Here is a 19,097-nt window from a genome sequence, read left to right as displayed (position 1 = left end):
AAATAAGTCCTTTAGAAACCAATCTTTTGTTTTCTGGTTCAATCTGCCTACCACCTTTTTAAGGTGAAGTATTTGAGGCTCAGGGAGGGGAATTAACTCCTGTAGGGTTGGATGAACATGGACTCATGTTTTTATTTAATGACCATACTCTTTGCACAATGTCATCATGGCCTTTACAAGTCTTTTCTAACAACGAGGACCTCAAGAGAAATCTGGCCCTTTTAGCAAGAAGAAAGCACAGAAAGATGCCTTTACTCGCTTTTCCAAAAGGAAGGAAGCTTTCTGTTGCTTGACGTTAGGACTAGTCTTGCAACTTGCTTTGTTTGGAAGTGAGGGCTAAACCGAAGACCCTAAAGGTTGGCCTCTTTCCTTGAAGTTTGTCATCAGGTACCATGTGGGCACTCTCCAACCTGATATACTTCCTTTCATCCCTTGAACCTAATGCCTTTATCTGCGTACACTTGAGTAGCTGCACTTTCCTTCTTGTTCACCATGACCTCTCTAGCTGCCACACCCGCCTTGCCTTTTACATTGTTTTTCTTTCTTTCAGAATTTATCAGGATGTCAGCCTGCTGGTGAGGTTTCAGAGACCTGTGGAAAGAGTAGAATTAGGTGGGACCAAAAAATCACAAACGCAAATAATACACTTTTTGAAGTTTCTCTTATATTGTTGCATTACCTACTTCATTCATGCCATTGTTCAAGATTAAATCATACTTCCTTTTGGAAATGCTTTAATAATAACTATCTACCTTTCAGGAACAGGAGGAGTAGATTATTCAGTGGTATCTGACAGCTGTTATATACTGATGCAAAGAAGAGGAAACCAGACTTCTTAATCTACATTTTCTTGGTTTACCATATTAGAAAACTTTGTTCTCTTTCCAAGTTCACAGGCTTGCATGTGAACTTTTGAGGACAGAGGAAACATGCTCACTTATTCCACACTTCACAGTGAATTTCCTTACAGTGTCAGACTAAGACCAAAACAGCCACAAGGAAGGTGAAATTAGAGGAAAACACTATAACTAGAAAGGTTTTGTTAAATGATGTTCTTCCCCAGTATATCATGCATCTAAATTAATATAATAGTGAATTAATATCAGTTTATAACCTGCTCACCATCTACCTAGCAGTTTTCTGTGGCTCTGATCAAGAGTCCATCTCTGCTACATTAAGATAATTAAGATAATTTGGCTCTTAGAGAAAAAAGAAAAGTAGATGCTTCAGCTTTTTTTTTTTTTTTTTGGCAGATAAGTAATAAACTTAATTCGAAATAATCTACAGAGGAATATGTTCCAAATGAAAGAACAAGATAAAATATCAGAAAAAGGCCTTAATGAAATGGATATAAGTAATTACCAGATAAAGAGTTCAAAGTAATATTCATAAAGATGCCATCTGAAAATGGAACAAAAATGGATGAACACAGTGTTCATAAAAATACCAAACAGACTTCTAGGAAGATGGTGGAATAGGAGGATCCTGAGTTCACCTCATCCCACAGCACACTTAGATAGCAGCCACATCAGTGCAACTAACCCAGAAAATAACCCCAAAGACTGGCAGAATAGATTATACCTAATCAGAAAGAGGAGACCACATTGAAGAGTGGGAGAGGTGGAGTTGTGGTAGGGAACCAAACTCCCAATGAGACCACAAATGGGAGGGTCACAAGAAGCAGAAAGAAGGGAGGGGAGCAGACCCACAACAGGCAACCCAGGGTTGGTGGACCTGCACTGGGAAGACAAAGCCTCATAACATTTGGTTTTCAAAACCAGCAGGGCTTAACGCCAAGTCCTTTAAATATCTGTAGGCTTAGCTCTTTGAGAGCCAGAGGGCAATAGGAAACTGAGTTCCTGCTTTTAAAGAGCCAGAATAACAATCCCACCAAGATAAGCATAGGATCAGCAGTTTCAAAAAGAATCTGGGGGTAGCTGAGGAAGATTTATTTACTAATCTCAGAATGTGTGTTGGAAAGCAGGGATCTTTAGGCAACTTCTCCAAGAACAAATGTCTAATGAACAACCATTTCTCTCCCCTGCCCCCACTGTAGATATCTGTATACCTGCTGACACCAGCATGAGCACTCCACTTACCTTGCTAATACCACATGCCCCATACCCACATTCTCCTGAGGATCCCCCCCCCCCACAACCAACTTGCCCCACTCAGAAAAAGTCCCTCTAAAACTCCTCCTGCCTCATCTTATTCTGAAAACAGCTCTGGCAGGAATTGTGCACTCAAAGTACTACTCCTGCCCTGGGGAGATGGAAAGATAACCACACACACCAGTACACTCAGTCCTAGGAGTCAAAACTTATAACTGGCAGTGCAGAGAGAGTACCCTGCTAATCAGTGTGTCTACAGCCCCAGAAGATGGAATGGGGGCAGGAATCTATCTGATCTTACTGCTGGCCCTACCTACCAACAAAAACCTCTCAGGGGGCAGTACACAGAGAAAGCCCTGCAGTTTGGGACACTGCAGCTCTAGCAGACAGATTGGGGACAGGCATCTGGTCTGATTACCGGCTCCACCCACCAACAAAATCCTCTCAGAGGATGAGCTAGGGAGAACAGCCTATAGATTGGTACTGCTGCAGCCCCAACAGACAGACTGGGGCAGGCATCTGGCTTCACTACAGGCCCCATCCAACAAGAAAAACCTATCAAGGGATGAGGTGGAGAGAGTGTTCTGCAGTTTGGTGTGACAGCAGTGACAGCAAATGTGCTGAGAGCAGGCATCTGGTCTGACTACCAACACTGCCCAATTACAAACCCATAGCAACCCCAAACTGGCTTCTCCACAGGACCAAACCCTGCCTACAATTGGCAGAATGGGCCACTACAGATGACTGGACTGAAGGCAAACCAGGCTCAGCCAAAACAATAAGGTGCACACAACCCCACCACCACCACCAAAAGTGCACACAACCCATACAGGAAACACCAGAAGTGCCTGGTTCTGGTGAGCAGGGGGTACTGCACTCCAGGATACCATAGGACCTCTTTTTCATAAGGTTACTACTTTCCAGATAAGGAGACATAACTGACTTCTCTAATGCATAGACACAAACACAGAGAGTTAGACAAAATGAGACAGAGGAATATGTCTCAAATGAAAGAACGGGACAAAACAACAAAATGGTAAATGAAGGAAAGACAAGCAATATACCTGATACAAAATATAAAGTAATGATCATAATTATACTTACTGGATTTGAGAAAAGAGTGGAGGACCTCAGGGAGATGTTCAAGAAAGAGACAATATTAAAAAGAACCAATTGTAGATGAAGAATTGAATGACTGAAATGAAAAAAAAAAAAAAAAAAGACAATACACTAGAGGGAATCCATAGCAGATTAGAGGAGGCAGGAGAATGGATCAGTGTGCTAGAAGACAGAGTAATGGAAAACAACCAAACTTAACAGCAAGAGGTAAAAAGAATACAAAAAAGAGAGTAGGTTAAAATAAAAAATAAAAAATAAAAAAAGAGAGTAGGTTAAGGGAATTCAGTGACATCATCAAGCATAATAATATTTACATATAGGACTCTCAGAAGGACACAAGAGAGAAAAGGGGAAAGAACACTTACTTGAAAAAATAATAGCTGAAAACTTCCCAAATCTGGGGAAGGAAACAGATATCCAGATCCAGGAGAAACAAAGAACTCCCAACAAAATCAACCCAAGGAGGTTCATACCAAGACATATAGTAATTAAAATTACCAAAAGCAGTCATAAAGACAAAATTCTAAAAGCAACAATAGAAAAGAAAATAGTTACATACAAGGGAAACTCCATGAGGCTATTAGCTGATTTTTCAGCAGAAACTCTTCAGGCCAAAAGAGAGTAGCATGATATATTGAAAGTGCTGAAATGACTAAAGCTGCAATCAAGAATATTATACCCACCAAGGCTATAATTCAGAATAGAAGGAGACATCTTGGGTTTTCGGACAGTTAAAAGTAAGAAAAGTTCATCATCACTAAACTAGACTTAAAAGAAACATTAAAGGTAATTCTTTGAGTGAAAAGAGAAAGCCATTGCCAAGAGTAAGAAAATTATGAAAGGAAAAAATTTCACAAGCAAATACAAACATAATAAAAGTAGTAGATTAACACTTAGGAAGTACAAAGGTTAAAGCACAAAAGCAGCAAAATCAATTACATATATAAAAATCAATCAATGAATTCACAAAAAAGGGTATAAAATATGACATCATATACATAAAATGTCAGTGCGAGTTGAGAAAAAAATTACTTTTTCTAGAAAGAGTTCAAATTTAAGTGGCCATCAACCTAATATAGACTGCTATATGCATAAATGTTACATGTGAACCTAATGGTAACCACATATCAAAAGCCTGTAATAGAGGCACCTGGGTGGCTCAATTGGTTAGGCATCCAACTCTTGATTTTGGCTCAGGTCATATTCTCAGGATTGTGAGATTGAGCCATGCATCAGGCTCCACATGGAGCCTACTTAAGATTCTCTCTCTCCCTCTTCCTCTCCCCCTCTGCCCCCATTCCTCTCTAAAAATAAAAAATAAACCTATAATAGATATGCAAAAAATTAAAAAAAAAAAGGAATCCAAGCATATCCTAAATACACCATCAAACCACAAAGGAAGAGAGAAAGAGAAGAAAGGAAAAGAGAAGAACTATAAAAACAGCCATTAAACAAATAACAGAATGACAGTAAGTACATACCTATCAATAATTACTTTGAACGTAAAAGGACTAAACGCTCAATTCAAAAGATACAGAATGACTGAATGGATAAGAAAGCAAGAAACTACCTGTATGCTCTCTACAAGAGATTCACTGCAGTTCTAAATACACATCAAATGTGAGGGATAGAAAAACATTTACCATGCAAATGGAAGTGAAAAGGAAGCAGAAGTAGCGATAATTATATTGGAGAAAATAGACTTTAAAAAACGACTGTAACAAGAAACAGTGGACCCTACATAATGATAAAGAGAATAATCCAACAAGAAGATAAAATCAATTGTAAATATTTATGAACCCAACCTGGGGACACCTAAGTAACAATTAACAGATATAAGGGAAGAAATTGACAGTAATAAATAATAGAAAGGGATGTTAGCACCCCACTTATATCAATAGATCATGTGGACAGAAAATCAACAACAAAACAGTGGCTTTGAATAACACATTGGACTAGATGGACCTAATACATATATTGAGAAGATTCCGTTGAAAAACAGCAGAATACACATTAATCTCAAGTGCACATGGAACATTCTCTAGAATAGTTCATATGTTAGACCACAAAACAAGGCTCAATGAATCTTAAAAGGTTGAAATCATACCATGTATCTTTCAAAATCACAATGGTATGAAACTAGTTATCAATCACAAGAGAAGATCTGGAAAGAATGTGGAGGCTAAATAACATGCTAGAAATTTCCACTAGAAAGTGAGTGGATCAGCCAAGAAATAAAAGAGGGAATAAAAAACTGCAGACAAATGAAAATTTAAACACAATGGTCTAAAATCTTTGGGATGCAACAAAACTGTTCCAAGAGGAAAGTTCATAGCAATACAGGTCCATTTCAAGATACAAGAAAAATTTCAAATAAACAAACTAAGCTTATACCTAAAGGAGCTAGAAAAGAACAAAGGCCAAAGCTAGCAGAATGGAGGAAATAATAAAGATGAGAGCAAAAATAAATGAAATAGAGACTAAAAAACAAAACAGATTAATGAAACCAGAAGCTAGAAAAGATCAACAAAATTGATAAACCTTCAGCCAGGTACATCAAAAAAGAGTGGCAAGAAATCAAATAAAATCAGAAACGAAGGGGGGAAAATAACAGGCAACACATAAATACAAAGGAGTATAAAATAATATTATGTAAACTTATATGATAACAAATTGAACAATCTAGAAAAATGGATAGATTCCTAGAAACATATAACCTCCTAAAACTGAATTAGGAAAAATAGAAAATTTGAACAGATTGATTACTAGCAATGAAATTCAATCAATATTCAAAAATTCCCAACAAACAGAAATCTAAGACCAGATGGATTCACAGGTGAATTCTAACAAACATTTATCTTTATTTTTTTTTTAAAGACTTTATTTATTTATTCATGAGAGAGAGAGAGAGAGAGAGAGGCAGATACACAGGCAGAGGGAGAAGCAGGCTCCATGCAGGGAGCCCGACATGGGACTTGATCCCAGGTCTCCAGGATGAGGCCCTGGGCTGAAAGCGGCGCTAAACCACTGAGCCACCCGGGCTGCCTGTCTACCAAACATTTAAAGAAGAGTTAATCTATATTCTTCTTAATCTATTCCAAAAAACAGAGGAAGGAAGCATCCAAATTCATTCTCCAAGGCCATTATTACCCTGATACCAAAACTAGATAAAAGACACTAAAAAAAAAGGGAACTATAAGCCAATAGCTCTGATAAACTCAAATGCAAAAACCTCAACAAAATATTAGTAAATCAATTCCAACAAGACATTCAAAAAATCACTTACCATGATCAAGTGAGATTTATCCCAGGGATACAAGGATACTTCAATATTCACAAATCCATCAATGTGATACATCACCTTAATAAGAGAAAGGATAAAAACCACAGGAGGAAATAGATGCATAAAAAGCTTTGGACAAAGTCCAACATCCATTCATGATAACTCTCAACAAAATAGGATTAGAGGGAACATACTTCAACATAATAAAGGCCATTACTTGAAAAATCCACAACTAACAACATACTCAACAGTGGAAAACTGAGAGTTTTTCCTTTAAGATCAGGAAAAAAACAAGGATGTCCATTCTGACCACATTTATTCAAAATAGTATTAAAAGCCTTAGCCATAGCAATCAGCCAAGATAAAGAAATACAAGGCATCCAAATTGTCAAGACATAAGTAAAACTTCCACTATTTGTAAGTGCCATACTATTATATATACATAAAACCCTTAGGGGGACCCTGTAAAGAAAGAGGAAGCCCAAAGAAATAATCCACAAAAACCCACAAAAACAGGGACTGAATAGGTATTATGATGACACTAAATTTATATCTTTCATTAGTTACTCTGAATGTGAATGGGCTAAATGATCCTATCAAAAAATGCAGGGTTTCAGATGGGATAAAAAAGCAAGACCCATCTATATGTTGTCTACAAGAGACTCATTTTAGACCTAAGGACACCTACAGCCTGAAAATAGGGTGGAGAATGATTTACCACTCAAAAGGTACTCAAAAGAAAGCTGGGGTAGCAATCCTCATGTCAGATAAATTAAAGTTTATCCCCAAGATTATAGTAAGAGTTGAAGAGGGACACTATATCATACTTAAAGGGTCTATCCAACAAGAATACCTAACAATCATGAATATTTATACCCCTAATGGGGGAGCTGCCAAGTATATCAATCGATTAATAACAAAGTAAAGACGTACTTAGATAATAATACACTAATAGTAGGAGACTTCAACACGGTATTTTTTGCAAATAACAGATTTTCTTAGGACAACATCACCAAAGAAACAAGGGCATTAAATGATACCCTGGACCAAATGGATTTCACAGATATATACAGAACTTTCCATCGGAACTCAACTGAATACACATTCTTCTCAAGTGCATATGGAACTTTCTCTGGAATAGATCACATACTGGGTCACAAGTCAGGTTTCAACTGATACCAAAAGACTGGGATTATCCCCTGCATATTTTCAGACGACAATGCTTTGAAACTAGAACTGAATCACAAGAAGAAATTTGGAAGAAACTCAAACACGTGGAGGTAAAACAGCATCCTACTAAAAGATAAGTGGGTCAACCAGGAAATAAGAGAAGAATTAAAAACATTCAATAGAAATTAAGGAAAATGAAGATACAATTGTTCAAAATCTTTGGAATACAGCAAAGCATTCCTAAGAGGGAAATACATCACAATGGAAGCAACCCTCAAAAAATTGTAAAAAATCAAATACATAAGCTAACCTCCCACCTAAAGGAACTGGAGAAAGAACATCAAGTAAAACCTTCACCAAGCAGAAGAGAGATAATAAAGATTAGAGCAGAACTGAATGAAATAGAGACGAGAAGAACTGTAGAACAGATCAACAAAACCAGGAGTTGGTTCTTTGAAAGAATTAATTAGATAGACCACTAGCTAACCTTATTAAAAAGAAAAAGATTCATATTAATAAAAACACGAATGAAAGGGTAAGATCAAAACCAATACCAAGGAAACACAAATGATTTTAAAAGCATACTATGCAGCTCTACGCCAATAAATTAGGCAATCTAGAAGAAACAGATGCATTTCCGGAAAACCACCAATTACCAAAACTGGAACAGGAAGAAATAGAAAACCTGAACAGGCTAACAACCAGGGAGGAAATTGAAGCAGTCGTCAAAAACCTCCCAAGACACAAAAGTCCAGGGCCAGATAGCTTCCCAGGGGAATTCTATCAAACATTAAAGAAGAAACAATATCTATTCTACTAAAGCTGTTCCAAAGGATAGAAAGGGACAAAATACTTCCAAACTCATTTTATGAGGCCAGTTTCACCTTAATTCCAAATCAAGACAGAGACCCCACCAAAAAGGAGAATTATATAGACCAATATCCCTGATGAAGTCAGATGCAAAAATTCTCAACAAGATATTAGCCAATAGGATCCAACAATACATTAAGAAGATTATTCACCATAACCAAGTGGTATTTATCCTTGGGATGCAAGACTGGTTCAACACTCATAAAACAATCAGTGTGACAGGTGATATCAACAAAAGAAAAACCAAGAACCATATGATCCTCTCAATAGATGCAGAGAAAGCATTTGACAAAATACAGCATCCATTCCTGATCAAAACTCTTCAGTGTAGAGATAGAGGGAACATTCATCAGCATCTTAAAAGTCATCTATGAAAAGCCCACAGCAAATATTCTCAATGGGGAAAACCTGAGAGCCTTTCCCCTAAGATCAGGAACACGACAGGGATGTCCACTCTCACCACTGCTATTCAACATAGTACTAGAAGTCCTAGGTCGGCAATCAGACAACAAAAAGAAATAAAATGCATTCAAACTGGCCAAGAAGTCAAACTCTCCCTCCTCACAGATGACATGATACTGTACATAGAAAACCCCAAAAATTCCACCCCTTGTTAGAACTCACACAGCAATTCGGCAGTGTGGCAGGATACAAAATCAATGCCTAGAAATCAGTGACATGTCTATACACTTTTTTTTTTCTATTTTACATGCATTTATTTTATTCTATTCACATTGTACAATTGTTATACAACCTACAAAAAGTACAAAAACCTAATCCATTTTCCAATGCTAAGTCAGAGCTAAGTTACAAGGAGAATTTGGATGTCCTGTACAATTCATACTGCCTGTCACATGATGTATTTAAAGCTGTAAGTATTGCCACAGGAGAATCTCTTGTCTTTGCAGCGACCGCACAGATCCTGTCGATGAGGCCTCCTTAGATCAATATGTCTTTTCTTTTGAGGACAGGAACAACAAGACTTTGAACAGGTCTGACAGTGGATTGCTTCTACTCGATAAGGGTTAAAACTCTTTTGGCATTTGCAACATAGCTGTTTGAAATAAACCTTATTAGTTCCAGAAATGCACCACACATAAGCACTCTCCCATCTGGTCTTACAATCTTTACAATGAAAATAGCCATATTTTGCTTCCAAAAACTGGAAAGTGGGTTTCCTGAGATCTGCTCCACCAACTCCCTGTGCCTGCTTACTCTTCTCTTTCCGAGGACTTGAGGCGTCTTCCTCCTCCAACTCATTGTGCTGGTGAGGCTCCTCCTGCTTGTCTTCTTCTGACCTTGGCATTGGTGGTGGCTGCTGCTGCTGCTGCTGCTGCTCACTGGCCTCAGTGGGACGCAAAAGAGCCTTCCTCTCTTGGTCTTCCCCTTCCCTCTGCAGCTGAATCAGGCTCCTGCGGCCTATCACTGGTGAATATACTCCCCAGGCTGTCAGGGGTGCCTTGTGGCCTGCACTGCCCCATGGGGAGCGGCTGCACAGGGTGCGAGGCCCCAGCGAGCACTGCACGGACTTGTCCACCCGTGGGCTCACTTGCACACCCACTTCCCTGGTGTTGGCCCTATAAAGCTGCAAGCTCAGACTGGGGTTCATCTGAGAGAGAATGGCCTTAAGCTGTGCCCTCTTGTAAGGGTCCATGCAGTAGTGAGAGGCATTTGCAGGCACCAGGAACACTGACAAGGAAATTGAAGAAATAGATATTAAGGAGTCAACCCATTTACAATTACACCCAAACCATAAGATACCTAGGAATAAATCTAACCAAAAGGATAAAGGATCTATACCCTAAAAACTATAGAACACTTCTGAAAGAAATTGAGGAAGACACAAAGAGATGGAAAAATATTCCATGCTCATGGATTGAAAGAATAAATATTGTCAAATGTCAATGTTACCCAGGGCAATTTACACGTTTAATGCAATCCCTATCAAAATACCATGGACTTTCTTCAGAGAGTTAGAACAAATTTTCTTAAGATTTGTGTGGAACCAGAAAAGACCCCGAATAGCCAGGGGAATTTTAAAAAAGAAAACCATATCTGAGGCCATCACAATGCCAGATTTCAGGTTGTACTACAAAGCTGTGGTCTTCAGGACAGTGTGGTACTGGCACAAAGACAGACACATAGATCAATGGAACAGAAGAGAGAATCCAGAAGTGGACCCTGAACTTTATGGTCAACTAATATTTGATAAAGGAGGAAAGACTATCCATTGGAAGAAAGACAGTCTCTTCAATAAATGGTGCTGGGAAAATTGGACATCCACATGCAGAAGAATGAAACTAGACCACTCTCTTTCACCATACACAAAGATAAACTCACAATGGATGAGAGATCTAAATGTGAGACAAGATTCCATCAAAATCCTAGAGGAGAACACAGGCAACACCCTTTTTGAACTTGGCCACAGTAACTTCTTGCAGGATACATCCACAAAGGCAAGAGAAATAAAGGCAAAAATGAACTATTGGGACTTCATCAAGATAAGAAGCTTTTGCACAGCAAAAGCTGTGCACAGCTTGTGCACTGTTGCACAGTCAACAAATCTCAAAGACAACCTACAGAATGGGAGAAGATATTTGCAAATGATGTATCAGATAAAGGGCTAGTTTCCAAGATCTATAAAGAACTTCTTAAACTCAGCACCAAAGAAACAAACAATCCAATCATCAAATGGGCAAAAGACATGAAGAGAAATCTCACAGAGGAAGACATGGACATGGCCATGGACATGGCCAACATGCACATGAGAAAATGCTCTGCATCACTTGCCATCAGGGAAATACAAATCAAAACCACAATGAGATACCACCTCACACCAGTGGAATGGGGAAAATTAACAAGGCAGGAAACAATAAATGTTGGAGAGGATGCGGAGAAAAGGGAACCCTCTAACACTGTTGGTGGGAATGTGAACTGGTGCAGCCACTCTGGAAAACTGTGTGGAGGTTCCTCAAAGAGTTAAAAATAGACCTGCCCTACGACCCAGCAATTACACTGTTGGGCATTTACCCCAAAGATTCAGATGCAGTGAAACGCCGGGACACCTGCACCCCGATGTTTCTAGCAGCAATGTCCACAATAGCCAAACTGTGGAAGGAGCCTTAGTGTCCATCGAAAGATGAATGGATAAAAAAGATGTGGTTTATGTATACAATGGAATATTACTCAGCCGTTAGAAACGACAAATACCCACCATTTGCTTCAACGTGGATGGAACTGGAGGGTATTATGCTGAGTGCAGTAAGTCAATCGGAGAAGGACAAACAGTGTATGTTCTCATTCACTTGGGGAATATAAATAATAGTGAAAGGAAATATAAGGGAAGGGAGAAGAAATGTGTGGGAAATATCAGGAAGGGAGACAGAACATAAAGACTCCTAACTCTGGAAAACGAACTAGGGGTGGTAGAAGGGGAGGTGGTCAGGGGTCGGGGGTGACTGGGTGATAGACACTGAGGTGGGCACTTGACGGGATGAGCACTGGGTGTTATTCTGTATGTTGGTAAATTTAACACCAATAAAAAATAAATTTATTTAAAACAGAAGCTAGATTTTAACTACAAGAAAAAAACTAGAAAAATCACAAAGATATGGAGATTAAACACTAATGAACAGTTAGTTATCAATAATCAAGGGATATACCAAACAATATCAAGCAATACAAAAAGACAAATGAAAATGTAAATACAACAACCCAAAATCTATGCAAAAAAATCAATTCTAGGGGCACTTGAGTGGTTAATTGAGCATCTGTCTTTCACTCTAGCTGTGATCCAGAAGTCCTGCAATTGAGTCCCGCATTGAGTTCCTCATGGAGAGCCTGCTACTCCCTCTGCCTATGTCTGCCTCTCTGTGTGTCTCTCATAAATAAATAAAGAAAATCTTTAAAAAAAACAATTCTAAGAGGGAAGCTAATAGTGATACAGGCCTATGCTAGACACAAGAAAAAATCTCCAATAAATAACCTAACTTCACACCTAAAGGAACTAGAGATAAAAGAACAAAGCACAAAGTTAGCAGAAGTAAGGAAATAATAAAGATCAGAGCAGAAATAAATGAAAGAGACTAAAAATGTAATAAAAAATCAATAAAATTAAGAGCTGGTTCTTTAAAATGAGAAATAAAATTGATGAACCTTTAGCTAGACTTAACAAGAAACAAAGAAAGAAGACTCAAATAAATTAGAAATGAAAGAGAAGTTACCATTAGTACCACAAAAATACAACAGATAATGAGAGATTACTTGAACAATTATATTCCAACAAACTGGACAACTTAGAAGAAATGAATAAATTCCTAGAAACAAAGAATCTTCCAAGACCTAATCATGAAGAAATAGAAAATCTGAATAGACTAATTACTAGTAAGGAGACTGAAGCAGTAATCAAAAACCTCCCAACAAACAAAAGCTCAGGACTAGATAGCTTCAGTGATGAATACTACCAAATATTCAAAAAATATTTAATAACTCAAAATTTTCCAAAAAATTGAAGAGGAGGGAATGCTCCCATACTCATGAGCCCAGCATTACCTTGATACAAAAACCAGACAGGGATACTACAAAAAAAGAAAACTACAGGTCAATATTCCTGATGAATACAGCTGTAAATATCCTCAACAAAATATTAGAAAACTAAATTCAACAATACATTAAAAGGATCATACATCACGATCCAGTGAGATTTATTCTAGGAATGCAAAGATGGTTCACCATTTGCAAATCGATCAACGTGATACAGTACATTAACAAAATAAAGCATAAAAACCATATGATCATCTCAATAAATGCTGAGAAAGCATTTGACAAAATTCAACATTTATGATAATTCCCAACAAAATGAACATAGACATAACATACCTCAACATAATAGAGGTCATATATGACAAACTCACAGCAAACATCATACTCAATAGTGAAAATCTTCAAGTTTTTTCTTTAAGATGAGGAAGAATACAAGGATGCCCACGCTTACCACTTTTATTCAACACAATATTGGAAATGCTAGCCAGGAGAATTAGGCAAGAAGAAGAAGAAAGCAAAGGCATCCAAATAGGAAAGGAAGAAATGAAACTGCCACTATCTGCAGATAACATGATTTTACTCTAGCAAATCTTAAAGACTTCACTAAAAAATTGTTAGAATTAATAAATGAATTCAATAAAGTTGCAGGAAACAAAATCAACATATAAAAATCAGTTGTGGGGCAGCCCCAGTGGCTCAGCAGTTTAGTGCTGCCTTCAGCCCAGGGTGTGATCCTGAAGACCTGGGATTGAGTCCCACATCAGGCTCCCTACATGGAGCCTGCTTCTCCCTCTGCCTGTGTCTCTGCCTCTCTCTCTCTCTCTCTCTGTGTGTCTCTCATGAATAAATAAATAAGTCTTTAAAAAAATAAAAAATAAAAATAAAAATCAATTGTGTTTCTATATGCTAATAACAAATGATCAGAAAGAGAAAATTTTAAAATCCTGCCTACAATAGCAACAGAAAGAATGAAATATAATTTAAACAGAGAAGACCTGTACACTAAAAACTACAAGACTTTGATGAAAGAGGTTGAATAAGACATAAGTGGAAAGATATTCCATAGTCACAGATTGAAAGAATTAATATTGTTAAAATGTCCATTCTACCCAAAGCCATCTATAAATTTAATGCAATCCCTATCAAAGTTCCAATGACATTTTTAAAAATAGATGTAGAACAAATCTAAAATTTGCATGGGACCTCAATAGCCAAAACAATCTTAGGAAGTAAAAACAAAGATGGACATATCATGCTCCCTGATTTCAAACTATACTACAAAGCTGTCATGTTTGAAATAATATGGTATTGGTATAAAAAGAGGCACAAAAATCAATAAAACAGATTAGAGCCCAGAAATTAACACATGTGTATATGCTCAATTAATTTACAACGAAGGTGGCAATAATATACAATAGAGAAAGGGCAATTTCCTCAATAAATGGTATTAGGAAAACTGGACAGCTATATGCAAAAGAATGAAACTGGACCTCCATCTCTCACCACACACAAAAATTAATTCAAAACTGATTAAAGACTTAAATATAAGTGGACAAACCACAAAACTCCCAGAAGAAAACACAGACATTAAGCTCCTTAACACTGGTCTGGGCAACATTTTGTTTTAATTTGACTCCAAAGGCAGTGGCAACAAAGACAAAAATACACCAGTGTGGCTACATCAAACTAAAAAGCTTCTACACAGCAAAGGATAACATCAAAAAATAAATAGAAAGAGAATCTACTGAATGGGAGAAGATGTTTGTAAATAATATATTTGATAAAGGGCAATATCCCAAATATACAAACAATAACATAAAACTATCTGATTAAAAAGTGGGCAGAGGATCTGAATAGATACTTTTCCTTTAAAAAAAGATTTTATTATTTATTCATGAGACACAAAGATAGAGGCAGAGACATAGGCAGAGGGAGAAGCAGGCTCCCTGGGAGGAGCCTGATGAGGAACTGAAATCTAGGACTCCGGAACCACACCCTGAGCCAAAGGCAGATATTCAACTACTGAGCCACCAGGCATCCCTGAATAGGTACTTTTCCAAAGAACACATACAAATGGCTAAGAGGCACATGAAAAGATGCTCAGCATCACTCATCATCAGGGACATGCAAATCAAAACCACAATGAGATATCATTTCAGACCTAATATCAGAGATATTAGCAAAAAGACAAGAAATAACAGGTGTTGGAGAGTTTGTGGAGGAGAGAAAACCCTCCTACGTTGTTGGTGAGAATGTAAATTGGTGTTGCCAGTACGGAAAAACAGTATTGAGGTTCCTCAAAAAATAAAATATAGAAATATCATATGATCCAACAATTCCATTCCTGGATATTTATCTGAAGAAGTGGAAAACACTAATTTAAAAAAATATATGCACATCTGTGTTCATCACAGCATTATTTATAATAGCAAAGCCACAGACACAACTTAATCAATGAATGAATGGATAAAGATGTGGTATATACACATAACAGAATACTACTCAGCCATAAAAAAGGAAATCTTGTCATTTGTGACAACATGGATGGACCTAAAGGGTATTGTGCTAAGTAAAATAAGTTAGAGAAAAACAAATACTGCATGATTTCACATACATGTAGCATCTAAAAAACAAAACAAATGAACAAACAAAACTCATAGATACAGAGAACAGATTGGTGGTTATCAGAGGGGAATGGGGTTACAAGGTGGACCAAAAGTGTTAAGGGATTAATTTTATGGTGGTGAATGATAATTCAACTTATTATAGTGACCACCTTATAGTTTATACAAATACCAAATTATTGTGTTATATACTTGAAACTAATATAATGTCATATGCCAATTTTACCTCAGTTAAACAAACAGAAAAATAAAGTGGATTTCATACAGGCAAGAGAGCACCAAGTATGCCAAGCCTTTGCCATAACTACCTGAATATTAATCCTACCCTTCCTACCAATTTTGTCTACTCAGGCTGTATTCTGCTCCTAGCTGACCCACAAAATATAAAACTGTTGTTTTATTACTTTGGTGATTTCTCATTTTATTCTATACATATATATATAACTCATAAAATGATATTGTAGTTTTTAGTCTAGGCAGTTTCTGAATTATTTTTATATAGAAATGACAGCATATTTATAACCTATAGTATTATATAAAGACCTTTTTCTCCAGGTCCTATCAGCTGAGTCGTGGTTTGGACAAAAAGTAGTAGTGTGGCATAGTCAAAAGCATGCCAATTTAGTTCTGGTCGTTCCCTTTCTATCTGTGTGATCTTAGGCAAGTCGCTTAACCACAGGTGCTTCTGTTTTCCAAATGTATAATGGGAATGATCCCTACTTTTGCTACTGGTTCAAGAAGAGAACGGGAGCACATATATTTATTCCCTCTTCCTCCTAGGACTCAACTGTAATTATATAAAGGATTATAAAAGGTACAATACCAAAAACAGTTTAGAGGACAGAGGACAAGTGCTACCAATGAATTTCTAGAAGACAAAGGGCATGAGACAATACTGAGTGATGGAAGCTATAGCTCAAGATATGCTTGGAGGGTCTCGCAGAAGACAAGGAAGCCTACCTCCCTGCTAGAACCTGGCAGACATTGGGGACTCAGGTTAGTAGAGTGAAGAGAAGACAGAGGACAGTGATAATCTATCTGTATATGAAACTGTCATCCTCCACATTACTTCTCAATTCTGATACTAAGCACGCCCAGCAACTAGGTGCTGAACTACAGATGGAAACAAAACCAACCAATGAGTGACCAGAGGGGACTTTCCTAAGGACACTGAAGGATCTATCTGAGAAATGTGAGCAGTGGAGTTGAGGCTGGTGTCCAGCACAAAGCCATCTACATTCTGGCATTTGAGAGGTCTCAGTGTAACGATCAGGCCTCTTACTAGTCACCCCAAATTGAAGCCAGCTGCTCAGCAAGTTCCACAAGTGTGCTTAGAACCCCTAGGAAGCCTTGGCTCTTGTCCCATTCTTAAGAACTGAGAATCACCAATATTTGAGAAAAACCTACAGTGTGGCTCAGTCCTGTCTACATGGGTGGAGAGCATCAGCAGGAGATGTAAAAGCCAGGAAGGTAGAAGTGGTTGTATCTACAAAGAAGTAAAAAGCGAGGCACTTCTTGCTGTAAATCCTCCTGTACTATTTTTCCCCTCCCTACTTTAACAAAGCAAAACCCAAACCTAACAGTCCTACCTTACAGGGCTGTGGTGAGAGGGTCTGGGGTTGCCTATGACTAATGCCTGGATATTTAATTCGTGAGCCATCCTGTGGCTGTTGTCAGCAGAATCAGCACCTAGTGTTGCCGCTGGACCTCCGCCTTCCCCACCCTGGGTTTGTTTGTTTGCTTTTTACCCTTCCTTGGGGAACCTTCCACCTCTAGCTGCCCTGTCCTTGTCTACTGTTGCTGCCGGCACCAGCTGTGCCACGCGTCTCTCACTGCCCACCCTTGCTCCGAATGCCACCCCCGCTGCTGGTGCTCACCACCTAGATCCTGCAATTCCGGCTGTGGTCAGATGCTCCCTCCATTGGTGCCAAAACACATCGAGTAGCCCTTTATTATTCTTAATTGGCTGGCATGAATTTATTTTATAAGTTCAAATGCATGCACTTAAAATATAACATTTAGGTCATAATCCTATAATAACTCAATTAAAAATATAGTTCCAATTCTGCAAAACCTTGTATCAGTTTTGGTGTTTCTGAGCTTTACACTGCAGAACTGCTCATTGTGTATTCTCATGATAGAAGATTTGAAAAATAGATATAATTGTTCCATTCTCTTCATCAGCTCAGGGTACATAAATAAATCCCATTTTGTTAAAATGACATAACTCTGAACCCTCATACCACTTCTGAAGAGAAGAATCTCTTTTTCCTCCATGAGTCCCTTGGCCTGAAAGTCTTCCCAAACCCCAGGGGTGCTTACACCTCCTCTTCCTGTGGTGTCTGGCCAGAAATCTGGAAGTCATCCTAAGATTCTCCTTCCTCTTCATTCTTCAGATCTACTCAGTATTAAATCCTTGGGGAAATTAAGTACCCTGCCCAGGTCACATACCTTCTTGTGGGTGGGCTTTAGGTGTCAAAATCTAGTGTTTAGGAGGCTCATGTTAAAGCACACCACTCTTAAGTATGATTGTGCGTATTGGGGCCGTGTGGGTGGGGGCTCTGTGGAGGATATGGATAGACTAAGGCATCTCCCAATACTCTTCCACTTCTCTTCCCAAAAACCTTCTCTTGGTATCATTGCTATCATATGGCTACTAAATACCAAAGGCAGGATTCACTTCCTCTGTGAGTTTTCATTCAAACTGTTATCTTTTTTTCTTATTTGGTTGGAGCTTTTTTTGGCAAAATCTTATTAATAAAATGTTCACATCAGAAGAGTTGAAAGAATGTACAGTAGTACTCATCTATCCACCACCAGATTTCAACAACTGTTAATATGTCTTATTTATCTGTTATCTGTTTTTAATAGTAGCCATCCTAATGGGTGTGAGGTGATGTCTCAATGTGGTTTTGATTTGCATTTCCCTAATGATTAGTGGTTGAAAATCTTTTTTTTTTCTTTTTTTTTTAATTTTTTTTCTTTTTTTATTATTTATTTATGATAGTCATACAGAGAGAGAGAGAGAGGCAGAGACATAGGCAGAGGGAGAAGCAGGCTCCATGCACTGGGAGCCTGATGTGGGATTCGATTCCGGGTCTCCAGGATCGCGCCCGGGCCAAAGGCAGGCGCCAAACCGCTGCGCCACCCAGGGATCCCAGTGGTTGAAAGTCTTTTCACATGCTTATTGGCCATTCAAATATCTTCTTTAGAGAAATGTCTATTCAAGAACTTTGCCCTTTTCGAAAAAAGGTTATCTTGCTTTATTGTTTTTGAGTGGTAGAAGTTCTTTATATATTCTGAATATTAATCCCTTATCAGATATATAATTTATAACTATTTGCTTCCATTCTATAAGTTGCCTTTTGACCTATTATG

The 19,097-nt window shown here is 38.1% G+C and overlaps 1 protein-coding gene across 1 annotated transcript; it reads right to left on the bottom strand.

Moving 5' to 3' along the window:
* Positions 1–9,267: 9,267 nt before the first annotated feature.
* Positions 9,268–10,228, bottom strand: LOC112918550 (protein ZAR1-like). The gene has a single exon (XM_025996600.2). The coding sequence runs from the start codon at positions 10,205–10,207 to the stop codon at positions 9,404–9,406; it is 804 nt and encodes a 267-aa protein (XP_025852385.2). The 5' UTR covers positions 10,208–10,228; the 3' UTR covers positions 9,268–9,403.
* Positions 10,229–19,097: the final 8,869 nt, after the last annotated feature.

Source organism: Vulpes vulpes, chromosome 9 (genome assembly GCF_048418805.1).
Source record: "Vulpes vulpes isolate BD-2025 chromosome 9, VulVul3, whole genome shotgun sequence".
Classification (NCBI taxonomy): domain Eukaryota; kingdom Metazoa; phylum Chordata; class Mammalia; order Carnivora; family Canidae; genus Vulpes; species Vulpes vulpes.
The sequence above is the reverse complement of the archived record's forward strand: the minus strand, read 5'-3'. Positions and strand labels throughout refer to the sequence as shown.